At 42.3% G+C, this 23674-nt stretch overlaps 1 protein-coding gene across 1 annotated transcript in view; it reads left to right on the forward strand.

The window, feature by feature from the left end:
• CACNA1I (calcium voltage-gated channel subunit alpha1 I) overlaps positions 1 to 23674 on the forward strand; it is a 495446-nt gene that overhangs the window by 238318 nt on the left and 233454 nt on the right. Inside the window, exons 3-4 of the mRNA XM_069968882.1 lie at positions 1016 to 1127; positions 2973 to 3106. Coding sequence (XP_069824983.1) covers positions 1016 to 1127; positions 2973 to 3106 — 246 coding nt within the window. The remainder of the gene's footprint in view (positions 1 to 1015; positions 1128 to 2972; positions 3107 to 23674) is intronic.

The raw sequence follows: 23674 nt of genomic DNA on the forward strand, positions 1-23674 counted from the left end.
TTATTTCTATTTTTTTTTTAAGAATCCTGTACTAGGTAATTTCGTAAAATAACTGTTGGAGAATTTTATGGTTAAAGGATACATTTCTGAATCTATCTGTATGCAATATGAAGAGACTGGCATGACAGTACCACGGGAAGGCAAATTATCTGGTTTCTCTTCCAACACAACCCTATAGCTATTGTGCCTGCTGCCTCAATGGAAGTTCAGCCAGTGGTAATGATGTCATTGGTTATTGATAACGATGAGTGAACTTAAAGTATTTTTGGGTTAATCCAAACATACACTCTCTGCATTTGATTACTGGTGGCTGCAAAAGTTCGATGCTGCCCTAGGGAGTATTGGAAAACATGGATACAGCCTGTGGCTATGTTCACACATGGTATTTCCATCAGTCTTTTGGTCAGTCTTTTTTCATCCATAACCAGGAGTGGGTTAAAAACACTGAAGATGTGCAAATCTTTCCAATATAATTTTGCCCTGTCCGTTCCACTTCTGGTTTTGGTTGAAAAAAGACGGAAATGGACAGACTATTTGTGAATATAGCCTATGGCTGCACCCAACTTCTTCAGCCATTGGTAATCAAATACCAAGAGTTTGAGTTATTGATCGAAATAATATATATAGAACAGCTGGTCATAGTTACATAGTTAATACGGTTGAAAAAAGACACATGTCCATCAAGACATGTATGGTCATATTACAATCTCCATTACCATATACCCGATTATAACCTTCTTACTTGGACATATTCTAAGGAGCTATTCGAATATGAAGACCAATGAAGTACACTGGTAAAGAAATATTCAGTGAGAAAATAGTAATATTAGTTTCTGAAATTTTGATAATTTTATTGCATGGTACAGAGTTTCAATACAATGCAATGAATGAATGGAAAACATTGGACAACCTATTATATAAATCTCTGTATTGTCATTATTTTCAATGCTATGCCATAAAAAATGAATTGCTAGGATGAGCATCTGACAATTTTCCTTAACCATCCATCTTTCACGTGGTTCGAGTGTTTGAGTATGATGGTAATCCTCCTGAACTGTGTGACTTTGGGAATGTTCCAGCCCTGTGAAGATGTTGACTGTTCTTCTGACCGCTGCCAAATCCTTCAAGTAAGTTCTTATCTTTTGAAAGCATATGATGCACACATCGAACTGTCAGGGGTCGGCCTTTACTCGCACCACTGTCTACTGTAGAAGTTTCCAGTTTTTTGTAGCTTGAGAGCCAAAGTCAAAGATAACAGTTGGTGCCGAGCCGCAGAATGTTTCGCCAGAATCAGATTAGGCCATGTTCATTTTGCTTCATGGTGCTACATCCAAGATACATACTGCAAAAAATATGCCGGTGTATGGACAGAATATAAAGCCCCAACACTGTGCTTGATCCTCTGCAGCAGGGCGGCATTGTAAAAAGAACACTATTTCATTTTGTAACATGGTACCCAACAAGTAAGATGGCGGAGCCCCAGAGACATGTTGTCACACTACCTTCATACTCTTCCCAGCCACTCACTGGGTTGGGACCCTAAGTGCTGGGCTTAGCATTAAGTCATTAAGGTGACTTCTCTACGGGTGTAAAGGGTAAATTTTCCTGTTTTCATAACTTATCATGCGTCATAGGGCTTGTTCCAGTAAAAAGTGATCTTTTATAATCTGCGGATTGTGCCACCTTCTCGACCAAAGCGCAAACAGAACTGCACCGTAGATCCCGCCCCTCTGTGACATCATCACCATCTAGGCCTCGCCTCCTCGCCGGCCGGCCTGAAGGTCTAGGCCCCACTCATTCTAGGCGGGCCCATACCAATGACCACCAAGGGGACGTCACTGAGGGACAAGGGCTATGGTGGTGATGTGGGCGGAGCTAAGTGGTGCTGCGACCATGAAGCCCTGCCCAGATAGCACAATCCGCAGATGGTGGTGTGGTTCTTACCCTAGCATGGATTGCCTGTATAGTTCTAATACTGGGACCAAGGTTTAGTAACGCTGTTACCATGATGGTGACAATGGTAAACTATAATCAGTGGAACTGCCTATAGTCTTAAAGGGGTACCCAAAGGGCAAATGTTTTAAAATCAGCTGATGTTAGAAAGTTATATAGACTTGTAAGTAACTTTTATTTAAATTAGGGATGGTCCGAATCCTCCGAGGTTCGGGTTCGTATGAACCCGAAAGCTCGGCATCAGATTCCCGCTGTCTGCCCGCTCCGTGGAGTGGGTGGATACAGCGGGAGGACCGCCTGGAAAACCGGGATACAGCCTATGGCTATGGCTGTATCCCTGTTTTCCAGGCGGTCCTCCCGCTGGATCCGCCCACTGCAGACAGCGGGAGTCATTACCGAGAGTTCGGATTCGTACGAACCCGAACCGAACTTGGTTTGGACCATCCCTAATTTAAATATCTCAAGTCTTCCAGTGCTTATCAGCTGCTGTTTGTCCTGCAGGAAGGGGTGTATTCTTCCAAATCTGACACAGGGCTCTCTGCTGCCACCTCTGTTTTTGTCAAGAACTGTCCAGAGCAGTAGCAAATCCCCATAGAAAACATGGTCAAAGGTGGCAGCAGAGAGCACTGTGTCAGACTGGAAAGAATACACCACTTCCTTTAGGACATACAGCAGCTGATAAGTAATGAAATGATTTTTTTTTAATAGAAGAATTTTGTAAATCTGTGTAACTTTTTTACATCGGTTAATTTACAAAAGGAAATGGGCACTCCCTACCTAGTAAAATACTTCTCTTTATTGTCCAGAAGGGATCTCATTATTAGGTTTCTTACTGTCCATGGTTTTAAGATTCATCCAATTGGCATTTGCTTATTCGGGGACATGGAGGACAACTACTGTTTTTATTGTTTGATTATTGTTTCAATTACTTACTAATGTTAATAAAGTCATTATACGTTACATGAATAGCCATATATTATGTTTACTTCCTAACCTCTGTCTTCTCTCAATTACATCAGGTATTTGATGACTTCATCTTCATCTTCTTTGCAATGGAGATGGTTGTAAAAATGGTGGCCTTGGGAATTTTTGGGAAGAAGTGTTACCTCGGAGACACATGGAATAGATTGGATTTCTTCATTGTAATGGCGGGGTAGGTAAATACTTTGGTATCTCAGACTGAAGTTACTGTGCAGATGTGATCCCTCCTGCGGAAAAATAATTAAGGTGCAATGTCTGTAAAGGTGACACTCAACGCAGAGGAAATCCGGGAATGGATATAAATGGAGTAGTATAAAACTTCCTATAGTGACTGTCCACCCACAGTACAAAAGTAGGACAGCTAATAAATCATCATGATAAACTTGTGCTTGTGTTTACCCCCACTGGAAAACAGTATAAATACGTATACACATGTGTTTAGCCTTACTTTTACTTGATTTTTTTTTTAAAGGAACCCTGTCGTTATGAAAATGCTGTGTAATCTAGTTGCATCATGTTATAGAGCAGAGAGAGCTGAACAGATTGATACATGGTTTCATGGGAAAAGATTCAGTCAAACTTGTAACTTATTGATTGAAATCCCTGCTCCTTCTGGGCTTAGGACTCCAGTGGGTGGAGTCTTTCATTTGACTGTGTACAGAAAGATGTCAGTCATTGATTAGGACCGCCCACTGGACTCTTAGCTTAGGATGAGCAGAAAGTTTCAAGCTCTAAAAAATATATTTTCCCTCAGCTTCTCCTGCTCTCTAACATCTCGATGACATTGCATGTTCAACATAAAAAGATCCTTTTTGGTGGTGAGCAAACATGTTAGTAAATGTTTGTATGTTTGTGTTTGTTTGTGTTCGCCTATCATGAACAATTTGTTCGATGATTGGAATGGTTATTAACGATTACTTTCAAACATTTTCGAACATGCGAATGTTTATTTCGCCATGTACACAATTGCATAAGTTTCCTTCCACCAATTTGAAAGAGCCAATAAACGTGTGGGAAAGGAAGGGCACATCAAGTAATGTAGCAGCCATGTTCACTACTGGCATTACTGTGATTGGCTGTACCATTAGCGTCATTACATATGTAAAAACATGACGCTTAGGCGAATTTTCTCACAGTCATTCCTGATTCTTGTGGCGTTCAGTAGGGAGAGTAAAAGGAGCAGGGACAGCATCTGAATTTAGTTAGGAAGAAATATTCACAGTGGTAGTTAGTCAGTGTAGGGAGGGAGAACTGACTGAGTAGGGCTTAGAACGTAGTGAAATTGACAGTGTAGGGAGAGACAGAATCCAGCGTTTTAGCACTATAAGAATTCATTTCTTAACCCTGTAGTGACCAGGTGTCCATCATAGTCCATCCTGTCCATTATCTTCACAATGTTTTTGAGTTCTCCAAGGAGATAAGGGGAGGCTCGCTGGAACATCTTGACTTACTAAGCTGACTGTACACTGTGGCCTAGCATTCCTTGCGCATATTGCGTGATGCATGTATGCACATCAATTTAATAAAAGATACACTAATGCTACGCACTTAGTAGTCGTTCCGCTATTAAGTATTTTACGCTTTGCACCTGATAATCTGTACGCATATGGGTTACTCTAGACCGAAATGTACACTTGTAATGTTCGCTCGTTATTTGTTTGTAAATGTTCGGTGAACACGAACCGATCACAATTATTTTTTTATGTTTGTGTTTGAGATCCAAACCAAACATTGGGGCGTTTACTCATCACAATTCCTTTTCAGGAGGGCAATTTCTCCTGTTACCACTTCAATGCCATATTGTGACGCTATAGCGTAACCCTCACCGGGCTTGTAGAATCTGCTGGTTTCATCACTCATTTTAAGATTTATTATAGTGGCTATTTAGGATTAGAAAAACATGGCTGCTTTCTTGCAGAAACAGTGCCATCGCTGTCCAGTCTGTGTGTACTATTGTAGCTCAGCTTTATTAAAGTGAATGGAATCAAGTTGTAATACCATGCACAACAGAATAGGTGTGGTGTTGTTTTTTGGGGGAAAAAACAGACAAGTTTTTCTTGTCCTGGACAACTCCTTTAAATTTATAAATTGTTCCCCTTCCACAATGGCAGCCTGATCGTCCATGTGTTCTGCCTAACCCTCATCCCACCGATCACCTCTTGTAGAGTGAAAAAGATTGGACAGGTTAGAGTTCCTTTTACTTCTGCTTTGCTCTGGTTCTCTAGTGTTAGTTCTAAAATGACTTCATACTTCATACTGCTATATGCTTCAGTGCTTTAGAGTTTACAATTTGGCTTTTTTTTCCCACTTTGCTTCACTACTTCACATGTATGGCTGGTGACTGCAGCGTTGTTGCATGGTATGTTAGCAGTAGAGATGAGCAAAGCAGCCAGAAATTTGTTTCACGACCTTTCCGAATTTTTCAGTCAAACTCCATAGGATTTGCAAATCGAATCTTAATGAATTTCATTAAAACAGCCAAAACTATAGTAGCTACAATACTGGGACTATATCAGAAGGACAAATTTTTAAAACATGTTGATGTAAAAGAGTCAAAAATCAAAAAAGCACAATTTCACAATCATTGAATTTCCGCCATTCCTCTCCTCTCTGTCCCTATATTAAGGGCGGGTTCACACTACGGAATTCTCGCGGACAATGTCCGCGGAATTCCGTCAGCTGTCGGCTCGCACATCTGGGCGCCTTTCCGCCGGCCCCATAGACACCATTCTATGGGCCGGCGTATTCCACTATACGCTGAAAGAAGTGTCATGTCACTTCTTTCAGCGGATTGCGGAATACGCCGGCCCATAGAATGGTGTCTATGGAGCCAGCGGAAAAGCGTGTGCCCGTGCGGGCAGACAGCTGACGGAATTCCACGGACATTGTCCGCGAGAATTCCGTAGTGTGAACTCGCCCTTACTCTGTTAGTCTCTCCCTGCTCTGCTCTAACTGCCTGCTGCCATCCTGCTCTCTCCTCCACACACAGCCGACTTGCCACCTCCGTTACCAAACTGCCTTATTTAGAGGGGGAGGTGCTGACATCACAAAGGGCCCTGCAGCTGATTGGACGGGCGCTAGGGATTATGGCTAATCCCTTTCTTCCGCCCAGTGATGCTCCACAGACAGCATGTGCGGCCACCATTTTTTTTTTTTTTTTTTTTGCAAATTTCCTTAAATAGGTGGGAATTCGCTTAACAGAACAAAGCAAATTGACAGCAAGATTAACAGCAAATCTTGATTCTCCAGATTTGCTTCGCTCATCTCTAGTTAGGAGTCTGAGCTATTACAAAATTCAGCATCTGTCTCACCAGAAGTTCAAGCTACTGCTGTCATCCTATGACACAGGTATGAGGAACCTTTGCGAACCTAAAGCTTCGGCTGTCCAGACATGATGGGAATTGCAGTTTCACGACAGCTGAAGGACTGAAGGTTCCCCTTCCCTGCTGTAAGACGTCCATTGTAGATTGGTAGATTGACTCTTATGTACATGTCCAAGCCTCTCAGTAAATTAAGAACTGGTTTCCATTACGGCAAAGAGAGAATTATTATAAACTACAACAAACGTAACCGTCAGTGAGAAAAAGATCAAAAGGAAATTTTTAAAATTCAGTTCTTTATTTCGCTCGAGCCTGGCTAATGGATTTTACAATCTCTATACATGACTGAATCATTAGAACATCCTCCTCTTCACCGATTCCCCAAATTGTGGATTACTACAATATGTGGCAAATCTGGAACCCAATAAATTTTACCATCTCTAATTATAGGATAGCTGCTAGACATAGACATGGGAGGCGCAATGTCGACGGATTGGGAAAAAGACTTCTTATGGAAAACATCAAAGCACTTTGGATAACCTAATATATATATATATATATATATATATATATATATATATATATATATATATATACATTTATCTTGCATATTTTATCTCTATATACCAAGCTTCATACATTAAATGCCATTAATCAATCAATAATATATTATAAAGTTATGTAGATTACCTTATAATATATTAAGAAAATTTCTTTTGTCTTGATAGAGACCACAATGATGTAATAGTTATTTCTGCTCACTTGAGGATTCTATCAAGACATATTAGGGAATATTTATCAAGACCAACGTATATGTATATCAGTCTTAGATAAAGCCCCCCTCCCATTTGCCCAGCAGGATTTACTATGTTGGGCACACTCCCATAGTGAATCTGGCAGGATCTGCACTTGGCACAGGAATTGCAAAAAAATGTACACATCTACAGTAAATCACAGGGGTAACTTTTGCCTGGTTTACACCTTGCTAAATGAGGCATAGAAGGGGGCCTGACCTCCTCCCCACCTTGCCCTGCCTGGCCATCAGGTGACTGAGGCTTACGGCAGGCGTACACCAAGGAGAAGGCCACATTCAGTGTATCGTTAATAAATCTCCCCTAAGGTGATCTTAATGTGACCCTTGTTTTCCACAGGATAGCTCATCTTTATCAGATCAGTGAGATGCTCATCTATTGTGGTGCAGCCATAGGCTATGTTCACACAACGTTTTTTCAGCTCAGTTTAAAATGACATCCATCATTTTTAGTCTAAAATAACGGACGTCATTTAGCTGTCTGGCCTCCCTAGTGCAACGACTGGTGCTTGTACATTATTCTAGTTTGGGGTCACTAATTGGCCTTTGGGTGCGGCTTAATTGAAAAGTCCATTGAATTTAATAATAAAAACGGAGAAAGAACCGTGACAAAAGAAAAACTGTGTGTGAACAATTAATATAAAACATCTGCTGTTTGCAAAAGACGGACGAAAATAATCATCGGCAAAAACATCCGTTATTCAATGCATTGTGTGCATTAGACGTACCGTCTTCCTATTGACTTCAATGCATTGCTATTGCAGTCAGTTAAATATATCAAAATCGGGCGCCATTTCTCTATTTTTGACATTGTGTTAACATAGCCATACACAGTAAAACAGATCAGGAAGTAGACAGCTCCATACATGGTGTAGTGGCTCCACTGAGGTACTGAAGTTCAGTTCTGGTTCACTTCAGTAGGAGCTGAGCTGTAGTAACCAAGCACAGCCACTATGCAAAGTATGGAGCTGTCTGCTTCCTGCTCTTTTTTTTTTACTGTACATGCCAGTGCCATGGCTTCATGTCAATGAATCTACACATTTATTATAACTTTGAAGTTAGTTTACCGTTTTAAAATGAATTTTTATTTAGCTGTAGAAACTATAAAAGTAATCTGTAAAAAAAGAAAAACTATGCAGAACTATAATGGGCACATCAGACCAATTCATCATAACCAAATATTTATTGAATTACACATAGAACTTATCTATGCATTTCCATTCGGACTGATGGTGTGTACATCCCCTCTGCGCTATATCTTAAAAGGATTCTATGTTTGCAGTGTACGGTATCTGAACAAAGTGTTTTGTGCTCAGCTCCTGATCCTTAATGGTCGGCAGCTGGAGTCATCAGTAATTTTTATTCTGGCTTCATTACTGTTTAATTGTTTAATATGATCACTGGCCCATATATAAAGCTGCCAAGCCAAATTGGCACATTAACTGGGCATCCATAGTGCTACAGTAGCTTCAGCTAGAGAGAACTAAGCAATGTGTAATGACTACACTATATACGTCACAAAACATATTTTCTTTGTTATATTAGAATCTTTTGAACAATAAGGTTCATATCAAATTCCCTGTGTATACTCCAATGGAAGGCTGTGCTGTATTCTACTGTATAGGATAACGGTGGTGCACATTGTTATAGGCTCTCATTGGAATGTAATGGTCTGAACTCAATGTCTATTCTTACTATTAGTGTTGACCAGACTTAGTGAACTGTTTGCGTTCTGCAACCCTGACTCTCTGCATTTGACTCCCAATGGCTGAAGAATTTGGGTGGCGCTCTAAGGCTTCCAGGAAAACATGCATACAGTCCATGGCCTATGGCTGTATCCATGTTTTTCAGGACTCCCTAGGGCAGCATCCAACTTCTCCTGCTGTTGGGAGTCGGATGCTGAGTGTTGGGGTTCAGAAAACACTGCCAGACCCGGACAAAGTCCACTCAACACTACTATTTTCTAACTATGTTCAACATTCTCTGCTATTTTTATGATATATTTTATAGAGGTCAGAGCTCCATTCTACTAATGCAGAGCAGAGTGTGTGGACTCGATGGGGGAGATTTATCAAACATGGGGTAAAGTGAAACTGGCTCAGTTGCCCCTAGCAACCAATCAGATTCCACCTTTCATTCCTCACAGACTCTTTGGAAAATAAAAGGTGGAACCTGATTGGTTGCTAGGGGCAACTGATCCAGTTTCACTTTACCCCATGTTTGATAAATTTTCCCCATTTATGTCTATGAAACTTTCTATAAATCCGAACACTATGGGGACATTTATCAAGACTGGCTTACTCATACACCAGCCTTAGATAAACCTCAATTTTCCTGGTTGAATTTACTAAGAGATGGAGAACTCCTAATAAAGCTGGCGGGATCTGAGCCTGTCGTAGAGTTGCACAGAAATCTACATCTGCTCCAGAGCAAGTGCAGATTTTTGCATGGTGTATGCCTGGTTCCTCGCGTGAACCTTGATAAATTAGGCCACAACTCATCCCTGCCTTGTGGCGCCAACTCCCCGCTTACGTGCGCCACGGAGAAGGTAAGAATCAGCGCCTTATTTATGGTGTATGCTATCAGCACAACATTAGTAATTGTCCTCCTACATGCCTATGTCTAAAAGTCGAGGAGAAACTAATGGGCCTCCACTAGAGATGAGCAAACCTCGAGCATGCTCGAGTCCATCCGAACCCGAACTTGATTAGCGGTGGCTGCTGAAGTTGGATAAAGCTCTAAGGTTGTCTGGAAAATATGGATACAGCCAATGACTATATCCATGTTTTCCACATAGCCTTAGGGCTTTATCCAACTTCAGCAGCCACTGCTAATCAAATGCCGAAAGTTCGGGTTCGGATGGGCTCGAGCATGCTCCAGGTTCGCTCATCTCTAGCCTCCACCCATTCCGTGAAGATCCTGGCACTCAGACTCCGACTAAGTAATTCCATAATATAAAAGGAAGTGTTTCTGATAATATTGATATAATTATCTTTTTTAATAAATATTTATATAAGATAACAATAAGATGCCATTCCGATGACTGCAGTGTGTTAGGTATTTGCCTTCCTAGTATAGTGTTACTAAGTGATCTACATATTATCCTATAGCAGAAAGTCAAATGCCAGATAACATTCTTACTTCTTCATAGAATCCAGGTAGTGAGATTAATTTATATGCAAATTTGTCATATATGTCATCCCACCCAATTTATGCTCCTTGTGGCCATAGGATGACATCTCTAGCTCATTGTCGGTGTTGGCTATAATAAGGCTTTGGTACCTATAGGGTTATTATGTTCCATGGTATTACTTCAACAATGTTTTTATCCAATTCACATAAGCCGCAGCAAATCGAGCTGGATACAAAGACTGTGCTCTGCCTGTGTCTCTCTGCTCTAGTCCTCCCTATCTCTCCCTTCACCTGCATAATTTCTTTCTGTTAAGACGGCATTTCATACCAAGAAAAGAATATGCACAAAGAAGCAGGCGGCGTGATAAACAGACATTTCCGGATGGGAGTGAAAGGAGTACAGAGAAAAATAAATCACTGTGTGAGCAAACAAATCCTGTATGATGTACCAATCATATGCATAGATTTATAGTGCTATTGAGGTGTACTGGCAGCCCTTCATGTGCATGGCACTGCATAGAGAGTGCTATATAAAGTAGTGTTTTTTAATATCTGCAGCCAACTCTGGAAAAATGTTATTAGACTTATAGTGGTAGGGGTCCCCTATCCAGCAAGCAATGTTATGATCCTTCTGCAGGGACCACATGTAAACATTAGCAATCAGTGGAGGAGTAAACTAAACCATACAATAATGTAATGTAATTCATCTAAACAACACTTATCCATATGCCCTATTAAAGGGGAACTATCAGTAGGTTTGACGAATTGTGCACTGAGGAGGACGGTGTGTCTCTTACCTTGCTCCTTGGCGCTGTTCCTGTGCTATTAGCAGTTTACTCCTCAGCCTGGAGCACTGTTAGGTGCACTGCCTCACCCCCATAGCGCCAAGCCGGCCCGCTCCTTCTAATGATAATCAATGGACCAGCTCGGCAGTCTAGGGGCGGGGCAGTGCTCCTAGCAGTGCTCTGGACTGAGGAGTAAACTACTAACAGCACGGAAACGGTGCAGAGGAGGAAGGTTAATAACATACCTTCGTCCTGTGCAACCTGTTTTCAATAGAGGGCTATTAGCAGGTTAGTTTTGTCTAACCTGCTGATAGTTCACCTCTAAGTGTGCTCTCAGCTCGCTAAACTATGAGCCCTGAGAGGAGAGCTGTGCAATGAAAGAGGTTCACACCCTGGAAGACTTTACAGTCAAGCGTTACCTGGTTTTCAATTCAGTTGAATGGGTAATACTACTAAAGATGAGCGAATAGTGAAATATTTGATTAGATTTTATTTGAATAGCTCCCGATATTCGACTATTCAATCGAATATCGAATCCCATTATAGTCTATGGGAGAAAAATCCTTGGGACTTGGAAATCAAGATTTAACCACTAGGAGGTCACCAAGTGCCCAATGAAACCTCAGGAAATGATGCCAGCAGCTCTGGATGCATATGGGACAGCAGGGGAAGCATGCCAGGGTACATGAACGTAAAAAACAAGTGTACCTTTTGGTCTAGCGATACTTGCCTACGTATTAGGTGTTGTGTAATATTAGCATATGGTTGTTTCTTGTTTATTCGGTACACTTGTGAAATACAATTGTTTGCAGAGTTATATATGGTCCAGCCAGTGATGTGAATTGCATACATGACTATATTGCACTTTCAGTATTACGCCACTATCACAGACTATAGACTCCAAACACAATATAACCGCTTTGTATAATGGAAAAAATACTCGGACAACTTATTTCATATACAGCCGTATACTGGATATAGAATTGTTTTTACAACAATAGAAATAAAGGGCTGGTCAACGCCTTCCCTGGACGCAGACTGAGCAAATCTCTAGAGTCGGGATAACAGCTATATTATCCCACACATTGTATACAGCCGTATACTGGATATAGAATCGTTTTTACAACAATAGAAATAAAGGGCTGGTCGGCGCCTTTACTGGACGCAGACTGTGCAAATATGTGGTAGCAAGATAAAAGGTATTATCCCACAATTATAGTATACAGCCGTATACACTATCAGTGGGTATACACACTTTGTATACACACTGCCTGTCTCACAACAGATTATACAGTGTATATACACTGCCTGTCTCAAATGCTTCTACAGTTTATGTATACACTGCTTGTCTCACAACAGCTTATACAGTGTAGACACACTGCCTGTGTTACAACAGCCTGTAAATGTCTGTTTTTATATATTTTAGCCCTAACAAGAGCTTTTGAGGGTTCCTTCCTACCTAACTTCACCTAAAACCTTTCTCTCCCTGCTTTACAGACTGTCCCTCTCTAGTTCCAACCAGCAAGTGACATGACCTGTTCGATCGAATAGTATTCACTCATCTCTAAATACTACATTTCTTCTATAGTGGTTGCACATCCAGACAAAAGTATTTCTAGGATAGCTGTATTTAAAAGGGTACTTCTTTAAGGACTACTCTCATTTTAAAGAAACACGTCCGAATTAGCTATTTTCTTTTTCTGCCTGAAATGGACATTCACCATCGTTATTTCTGCAGTGACACCTCTTTCATCCCAGCTCTGCTGCATCCATTCATTTCATTACTGTATCTGGGTCATGTGACCTCTGATCATAATCTCCCCCCCCCGGGAAGAGCTGGTGTGGAAGAATCCATGCAGCTTCATCATGCAGGAGGTTCTGCTGGCTGAGATGGTGATTATTGCTGAGTCGGAGTTCTGATGTGTCTTGCAGAAACCTATTACATTTTTTCAATCTAATTTTAAACATCCCTTCAAGGGACAAAATATAAAATTAGAAAGAAAAATTTCCAGGGTATCACTATATATGGAACCAGTCAGCTCCCTTATGCTATATAAACGCTCCTCATTTACTTGTAGCTGTGTTTTCAAAATAAGCACTTTTATTCACGGTTGCCATTTCCTGGTAAGTAGACATGAGGATGACGTCTTAACACATATAGTCTTGCTGCTTCCAACCTCCTCCCAGTGTATTTTTCAGGCCATTAAAACACATAACACATAACACATTATATAACTTTGTAATGTGTTCTAATTAACATATTTACATGTATGTATTAACATAGATACATACAGAAATCAATCAAGTATTGATTGAAACAGCCTAACCTATTACACAGTTTATTTTAAATTGCCTATACTATTTCAAATAGCAACTACACTTTAATGTTTTTACATACTCTATAAGCTCTGTTTAAGCAGGTGTACTTGTTTTTTGCCTAGTGTGAAAATTAGGGAATGTGTTTGAATAGTCGTGAACAAGTGTGAAATAAACAGTAGAAAATGTGCTGAAAACAAATCTGTAAAATATATTCTGCATGGATCGGCCTCTCTCATCCTTTCTTTTGATGCCGCCGTACAAAGGAATTTGCGCTGCAGTCGTTGGCTCCAGCAAAGTAATGTGACATTAAGTCATTAAAGCGAAGATAATCCAGACTGCCATGGTTTCTCTCTCCATAGTATTCCTAACTCCAGACAAGAGCATCACCAAGAAACTTTATTGTTATGTGTCAAATATTTTCAAGAACTAAATCTGATCTTTGCTCTTTAATCTTTCTGAAGCTTTTCGGTACACAGGAGCCATGGAGAGGTCTCTCTATAATTTATCGAATGTAGAGCCCTCTGCAGTCCTTATAGTCTTTGCACCAGAACGCTTTATTGGCTGCCGCTGCGTCCAGCCGAGAGCAGAAAACGTATGCCGTCTTGGACCTAATACAGATATATACACATTAATAAATAACAATGAAGTGAAAACAGTAGGAGGCAAAACTAGAGAAAATCCTGTCGAAAGTGACATCGGGAGGCAGCGGCGGCTTCAGCGGCGGAAAACAATGCAGTGAGTGCAGGAGAGATAGCAGGTCAGAGTTATTATTCCTCTAAGTGACAACTCTCTTGACAAGTCAATGGGATGAAAACACACAGATGCTAATTCTCCGAAGGAGTAATACAAAAGATTAGGCTAATGATGGAGCAAAAGTGGCCTACAGCTAAAGGACAGCAGTGTGCAATGTGCCGCTACCGCTTCATAGATTTGGATTTTAAAACCTTTTAGCTTTTAGCTTTTTATAGTCTTCGGGAAACCATTTTTTCGCTGGAGGCACCTGCAAAGAGTACATTCAGAGAAACAAGTATGAATTAGCATAATGAAGCATTGAACTAGAAGGACTAAGCTGTTTGATAGCGCTGAGCGGAGACTTATCTGCACAGAACGTTTCCGAGGGGGGGGGGAAGGAAAAGCTGCCATGATTAAGGGGTTAAATCCGCTGGTTACTGAAACAAAACCTTAGGATGCGTCAAAGAGCGGAGACTTGAAGGTTTGTATCAGCTAGGGGATTACTTAGGTTTTATTACCTGCAACCTTTATTTTCTGATCATTCCATCTGTTTTTTTTTTTTCATCCTGACAATATTCATTTAGATAAATGCCACGCACCGGGAAGAACAGCGACGCACACCGACACACAACAGGAGAAACGCGACATTTCAGCAAATCTAAGATCTACCGAAAGGAAATCATACATAAATGAAATGTTAGACCGTGTATCAATAGATACAATAGTACAGCGTTTATGTTTTTATGGCACGTGACCGGCATTTGAGCGCAAACATATGTAAAGTCCTAGACGTTAGGATTTACGATAAAATATGGCTCAAGGTCCGAAGTACCATATTTTTGTTACGGCATTGTTCTTTGCGTATAAGTGATTTAGGATTAATGTGAGATTATAGCGGAGATCAGAATTTAATCAGAATTTAGTTTTATGAATGAATCATATGAATGGAAATAATAAAGTCCTTAATCTGCTTTGGAGTCTTTGTTTCCCAGTAAGTTTGCAGTTTGCTATATGGCTGGGAATACACAGGCGGTTTTCTGAGCCAGAAGTGGATCCCGCAGGAATAAATATAGATGTAGCCTGCAATAATGTTATAGTTGGAGAATTATATCTATTACAGCATGTGCCACGCCATCTGCATAGTATGCTTTATAAGGAACAGGGATAGGAGCCGGGACAGCCTTTGGGTTGTTCCCTAAGGGATACACAGTGGTCTCTTGTGACTGCAGGCTCTGGCTGGGTAGAATTCCAGAACCCCAAGCCACAGTGACCTTTAGCCGTGCATACACTTTTATGTCAGATGCTCAGGTAGAGGGGTAATGTCACTTTGAAGTAGAGACCCAACACTTCCAGTGCAGGGAGCCTCAGGCTGCCTGCACCGCAAGCAGTGAGAAGCGGATGAGAGGTAAGTAGGGTTTTGTTTTATTTTTTTTACTCTCACATTGGGGCCTATACAACATAGGGGATGCACAAGGAAGCCTATTCTACATTGGGACTGAAAAGAGGGGCTTATACAGCACAAGGGGGGCTATACAATGTAAAGGCCTACACCACATAGAGGCTGCACAGGGGACACTAAAATACTATATGGGGGCGTCACATAGGAGCTTGTACTATATAGGGGCTGCAATGGGGGGAGGGGGTCTGTACTATTTGGGGTCTAAAAAAAGGAGTTTCACAGAGAGGCCTGATACTATATTTGAACTGCACAGAGGTGCCTATACTATATGGAGATTGCACAGAGGGGTTTATACTATATGGGGACTGCACAGAAGGGTCTGATACTGTATGGGGATTGCACAGAGGGGCCTATACAATATGGAGACTGCACAGGAGGGTTTGATACTATATGGGCACTGCCCAGACCTTACTAATATATAAGGCCACACAGGAGGCCTTAAACTATATATGGGGGCAAAGAGGGGCCTAACTACTATATAGAGGCACAGGGGACCTAACTATTATATGTGCTAGAACAAGGAGCCTAAAATGCATCTCTGGCAAATTCTGAGGTAAGGATTCATAGCCAGGAGAGGACTTCAAGATGGCCCAGGCTAGATGGAGAGAGAGAGGAAAAGTGAAACACTGATCAGAGAAGATGTCCCCTGTAAGTTACTAGATGTAACCGAACTCTCTTAAAGTGTCTGTAGTGGTAGTGATAATGGTTAGTGATGAGTGAATAGTGAAATATTCGAATATTTGATATTCGTACGAATATCTCACAGATATTGGAACGTTCGATCGAATATTCGATCCCATTAAAGTCTATGGGAACAAGTATTCGATTATTGAAAAACATCTATTCGACCACTTGGAGGTTCACCAAGTCCACAGGAAAAGGGAAGGGGTATTTGAATGCTTATCGAATATTTCTCGAATATTTTGCGTACTATTCGATAATATTCAATACTATTGAATACCTTACTTTTCAAACGAATATCTATTCGATCGAACAGTATTCGCTCATCACTAATAATGGTCATGGTGTGGCAGTATTATGTAGTGCAGGTGATCTTGAAAATAGGGTCACAAATCTCCTGTGAGAATAGATTAGGAGTCATCCATGCGCACCAACACCCACCATTACAACTTTTTTAATTTAGTATAATTGTAGGGAGTTTGATCGCCATGGTCCCTCATAAAGAGCATCCATAGTCTCCGTTCAGAATGGAGTAGCACTCACATGAGCACCATCACTTTATTCCTCGTCTTAACCCTGTTAATTCGTAAGCATAAGCATTCCTAGCAAGCATGGGCCCAACGATTCAGTGACCACTCACAGTAACAAGTGATTTCAGGAGGTTATCTATATCATAAAAATCAAAGTCTGTCTGTCTGTCTGTCCTTCTGTCTGCCTGTCCTCTATAGACTTCCAAACGCCTGAACCGTTTGACCCCAAATTTGGCACACAGATATATTGGGTGCCCGGCAAGGTTATTGCGAAGGTCCCCGCCAGATGTACAGGAGGGGAGGGGGAGGGGAAAGAGAGGCGCCCCATAGAGATGAATGGGAAAATCTCCACACTGCAAACACAGGTGATATAATTAGCTGCAGCAGACACGGCAGTTGGAGCCTTAGCAACCAATAGGATTACTGCTTTCATTTTCACAGGGAGCAATGGTTGCTAGGGAAGCTGCCTCACAACATCCACAGAAATAACTGGTAGACCCCCTACTCCATCTATACAGTACATGTATACAGGACCCCCTACTCCATCTATACAGTACATGTATATACAGGGCCCCCTACTCCATCTATACAGTACATGTATATACAGGGCCCCCTACTCCATCTATACAGTACATGTATATACAGGGCCCCCTACTCCATCTATACAGTACATATATATACAGGGCACTACATGTATACAGGACCACCTACTCCATCCATACAGTACATGTATATACAGGACCCCCTACTCCATCTATACAGTACATGTATATACAGGGCCCCCTACTCCATCTATACAGTACATGTATAAAAGGACCCCCTACTCCATCTATACAGAACATGTATACAGGACCCCCTACTCCATCTATACAGTACATGAATACAGGGCCCCCTACTCCATCTATACAGTACATGTATAAAGGACCCCCTACTCCATCTATACAGAACATGTATACAGGACCCCCTACTCCATCTATACAGTACATATATATACAGGACCCCCTACTCCATCAATACAGGACATGTATACAGGACCCCCTACTCCATCTATACAATACATGTATATACAGGGCCCCCTACTCCATCTATACAGTACATGTATATACGGACCCCCTACTCCATCTATACAGTGCATGTATATACAGGACCCCCTACTCCATCTATACAGTACATATATATACAGGACCCCCTACTCCATCTATACAGTACATGTATACAGGACCCCCTACTCCATCTATACAGTACATGTATATACGGACCCCCTACTCCATCTATACAGTACATGTATATACAGGACCCCCTACTCAATCTATACAGTACATATATATACAGGACCCCCTACTCCATCTATACAGTACATGTATACAGGACCCCCTACTCCATCTATACAGTACATGTATATACGGACCCCCTACTCCATCTATACAGGACATGTATACAGGACCCCCTACTCCATCTATACAGTACATGTATATATGACCCCCTACTCCATCTATACAGTACATGTATATACAGGGCCCCCTACTCCATCTATACAGTACATGTATATACAGGGCCCCCTACTCCATCCATACAGTACATGTATATACAGGGCACAACAGGTATACCAAACTGACTGGATAACACCTCCATTCCAGACCTGACCAATACTGCCATACTGTGACTGGATAACACCTCCATACCAGACCTGACCAATACCGCCATACTGTGACTGGGTAAAACCGCCACACCAGACCTGACCAATACCGCCATACTGTGACTGGATAACACCTCCATACCAGACCTGACCAATACCGCCATACTGTGACTGGATAACACCTCCATACCAGACCTGACCAATACCGCCATACTGTGACTGGGTAACACCGCCACACCAGACCTAACCAATACCGCCATACTGTGACTGGATAACACTGCCACACCAGACCTTACCAATACCGCCATACTGTGACTGGATAACACTGCCACACCAGACCTGACCAATACCGCCATACTGTGACTGGATAACACTGCCACACCAGACCTGAAAAATACCGCCATACTGTGAATGGATAACACCGCCACACCAGACCTGACCAATAGCGTTATACTGTGCTCGATAACACTGTCATACCAGACCTGACCAATACCGCCATACTGTGACTGGATAACACTGCCATACCAGACCTGACCAATACCGCCATACTGTGCTGGATAACACCGTCATACCAGACCTGACCAATACCGCCATACTGTGACTGGATAACACCATCATATCAGACCTGACCAATACCGCCATACTGTGACTGGATAACACCGCTATACCAGACCTGACAAATACCACCATACTGTGACTGGATAACACCGCCACACCAGACCTGACCAATACCGTCACACTGTGACTGGATAACACTGCCACACCAGACTTGACCAATACCGCCATACTGTGACTGGATAACACCGCCACACCAGACCTGACCAATACCGTCACACTGTGACTGGATAACACTGCCACACCAGACTTGACCAATACCGCCATACTGTGACTGGATAACACTGCCACACCAGACCTGACCAATACCGCCATACTGTGAATGGATAACACCGCCACACCAGACCTGACCAATAGCACTATACTGTGCTGGATATCACTGTCATACCAGACCTGACCAATACCGCCATACTGTGACTGGATAACACTGTCATACCAGACCTGACCAATACCGCCATGCTGTGACTGGATAACACCATCATATCAGACCTGACCAATACTGCCATACTGTGACTGGATAACACCGCTATACCAGACCTGACCAATACCACCATACTGTGACTGGATAACACTGCCACACCAGACATGACCAATACCGCCATACTGTGACTGGATAACACCGCCATACCAGACATGACCAATACCGTCACACTGTGACTGAATAACACTGCCATACGGGTAAATACAACCCTGCAGGTATACAGGACACTACAGGTATACAGGACCCCAAAACTATACACTTCAGGTGCACGGGACCTCCACAAAACTATATACTACAGGTATACAGGACCCCAAACTTTACACTACAGGTATACAGGACCCCAAAACTATACAATACAGGTATACAGGACCTCCACCAACTATATATTTCAGGTATACAGGACCTCCACCAACTATATACTACAGGTATACAGGACCCCAAACTATACACTACAGGTATACAGGACCTCAAAACTATACACTACAGGTATACAGGAACTCCACCAACTATATACTACAGGTATATAGGACCCCAAACTATACACTACAGATATACAGGACCTACACCAACTCTATAATACAGGTATACAGCACCTTCACTAACTCTATACTACAAGTATACAGGACCCCAAATATACTACACTTATACAGGAACTCCACCAGCTATATACTTCAGGTATATAGGACCCCAAACTATACACTACAGGTATACAGGACCTCCACCAACTCTATACTATAGTTATACATGACCCTCAAACTATTTACTACAGGTATACAGGACCCCCGAACTATATACTACAGGTATACAAGACCTCCACCAATTATACACTACAGGTATCCAGGACCCTCAAACTATAAACTACAGGTATACAAGACCTCCACCAACTATACATTACAGGTATACAGAACCAACTATATACTACAGGTATACAGGACCCCCGAACTATACAGTACAGGTATACAGGACCTTCACCAACTGTACACTGCAGGTATACAGGAACTCCCTCAACTATACACTACAGGTATACAGCCCCCCCCAAATACACACTACAGGTATACAGGACCCCCCCAACTATACACTATAGGTATACAGCCCCCCCAACTATGCACTACAGATATGCGAGACCCCTAAAAACTATACATTGTGGGTATACAGAACCCCTCCAACTATGCACTACAGGAATACACTAATTCCACTGATTAACTCAGATGAAACAATACCTTTAGCTTGGCCTCCTGGCCACCTTAGAACAAATCTAATTAACACACTGACACTTTATATCCGGGCAGCGCCGGGTACATTTTCTAGCCTATATAATAAAAATCAAAGTCTGTCTGTCTGTCTGTCCCAAATAGACTTCCAAACGCCTGAACCGTTTGACCCCAAATTTGACACACCGATACATTGGGTGCCCGGGAAGGTTATTGCGAAGGTCCCGTCCCCGCCAGATGTACAGGAGGGGAGGGGGAGGGGAAAGAGCGCCCCATAGAGATGAATGGGAAAATCTCCTCACTGCACACACAGGTGATATAATTAGCTGCAGCAGACACAGCAGTTGGAGCCTTAGCAACCAATAGGATTACTGCTTTCATTTTCACAGGGAGCAATGGTTGCTAGGGAAGCTGCCTCACAACATCCACAGTAATAACTGGTAGACCCCTACTCCATCTATACAGTACATGTATATACAGGACCCCCTACTCCATCTATACAGTACATGTATATACAGGACCCCCTACTCCATCTATACAGTACATGTATATACAGGACCCCCTACTCCATCTATACAGTATATGTATATACAGGACCCCTTACTCCATCTATACAGTACATGTATATACAGGACCCCCTACTCCATCTATACAGTACATGTATATACAGGACCCCCTACTCCATCTATACAGTACATGAATATACAGGACCTCCTACTCCATCTATACAGTACATATATATACAGGGCCCCCTACTCCAACTATACAGTACATATATATACAGGACCCCCTACTCCATCTATACAGTACATGTATATACAGGACCCCCTACTCCATCTATACAGTACATGAATATACAGGACCTCCTACTCCATCTATACAGTACATATATATACAGGGCCCCCTACTCCAACTATACAGTACATATATATACAGGACCCCCTACTCCATCTATACAGTACATGTATATACAGGACCCCCTACTCCATCTATACAGTACATATATATACAGGGCCCCCTACTCCATCTATACAGTACATGTATATACAGGGCACTACAGGTATACCAAACTGTGACTGGATAACACTGCCACACCAGACCTGACCAATACCGCCATACTGTGCTGGATAACACCGCCACACCAGACCTGACCAATACCGCCATACTGTGCTGGATAACACCGCCACACCAGACCTGACCAATACCGCCATACTGTGACTAGATAACACTGCCATACCAGACCTGACCAATACCGCCCAACTGTTACTGGATAACACCATCATATCAGACCTGCCCAATACCGCCATACTGTGACTGGATAACACCACTATACCAGACCTGACCAATACCACCATACCATGACTGGATAACACCGCCACACCAGACCTGACCAATACTACCATACTGTGACTGGGTAACACTGTCATAACACACCTGACCAATACCACCATACTATGACTGGAAAAAACTGCTATACCAGACCTGACCAATACCGCCATACTGTAACTGGATAACACTGTCATACCACACCTGACCAATACCGCCATACTGTGACTGGATAACACTGCCATACCAGACCTGAACAATTCCGCCATACTATGACTGGATAACATTGCCATACCAGACCTGACCAATACTGCCATACTGTGACTGGATAACACTGCCATACCACACCTGACCAATACCGCCATACTGTGACTGGATAACACCACTATACCAGACCTGACCAATACCGCCACATTGTGACTGGAGAACACCGCCACACCAGACCTGACCAATACCGCCATACTGTGACTCGATAACACTGCCATACCAGACATGACCAATACCGACACAGTGTGATTAAATAGCACTGCCATACCAGACCTGACCAATACCGCCATACCCCCCTCGAAAAGACACCAGATTTTCTGGCAAGTCTCAATGGGAGGGTACTGCCCCTCTGCAAGGTGCTACCCTACGCACCAGACCATGAGTGCCTAATGGTAAATACGACCCTGCAGGTATACAGGACACTACAGGTATACAGGACCCCAAGACTATACACTACAGGTGCACGGGACCTCCACCAACTATATACTACAGGTATACAGGACCCCAAACTTTACACTACAGGTATACAGGACCCCAAAACTATACACTACAGGTATACAGGACCTCCACCAACTATATACTTCAGGTATACAGGACCTCCACCAACTATATATTACAGGTATACAGGACCCCAAACTATACACTACAGGTATACAGGACCTCAAAACTATACCCTACAGGTATACAGGAACTCCACCAACTATATACTACAGGTATACAGCACCTTCACCAACTCTATACTACAGGTATACAGGACCCCAAAGCTATATACTACAGGTATACAGGAACTCCACCAACTATATACTACAGGTATATAGGACCCCAAACTATACACTACAGGTATACAGGACCTCCACCAACTCTATACTACAGTTATACAGGACCTTCAAACTATGCATTACATGTATACAGGACCCTCGAACTATATGCTACAGGTATACAAGACCTCCACCAATTATACACTACAGGTATCCAGGACCCTCAAACTATAAACTACAGGTATACAAGACCTCCACCAACTATACATTACAGGTATACAGCACCAACTATATACTACAGGTATACAGGACGCCCGAACTATACAGTACAGGTATACAGGACCTTCACCAACTGTACACTGCAGGTATACAGGACCTCCCTCAACTATACACTACAGGTATACAGCCCCCCAACTACACACTACAGGTATACAGGATCCCCCCCCAACTATACACTATAGGTATACAGCCCCCCCCCTAACTATACACTACAGATATGCGAGACCCCTAAAAATTATACATTGTGGGTATACAGAACCCCTCCAACTATGCACTACAGGTATACACTAATTTCACTGATTAACTCAGATGAAACAATACCTTTAGCTTGGCCTTCTGGGCACCTTAGAACAAATCTAATTAACACACTGACACTTTATACCCGGGCAGCGCTGGGT

This window comes from Dendropsophus ebraccatus, chromosome 4 (genome assembly GCF_027789765.1).
Source record: "Dendropsophus ebraccatus isolate aDenEbr1 chromosome 4, aDenEbr1.pat, whole genome shotgun sequence".
Taxonomy (NCBI): Eukaryota; Metazoa; Chordata; class Amphibia; order Anura; family Hylidae; genus Dendropsophus; species Dendropsophus ebraccatus.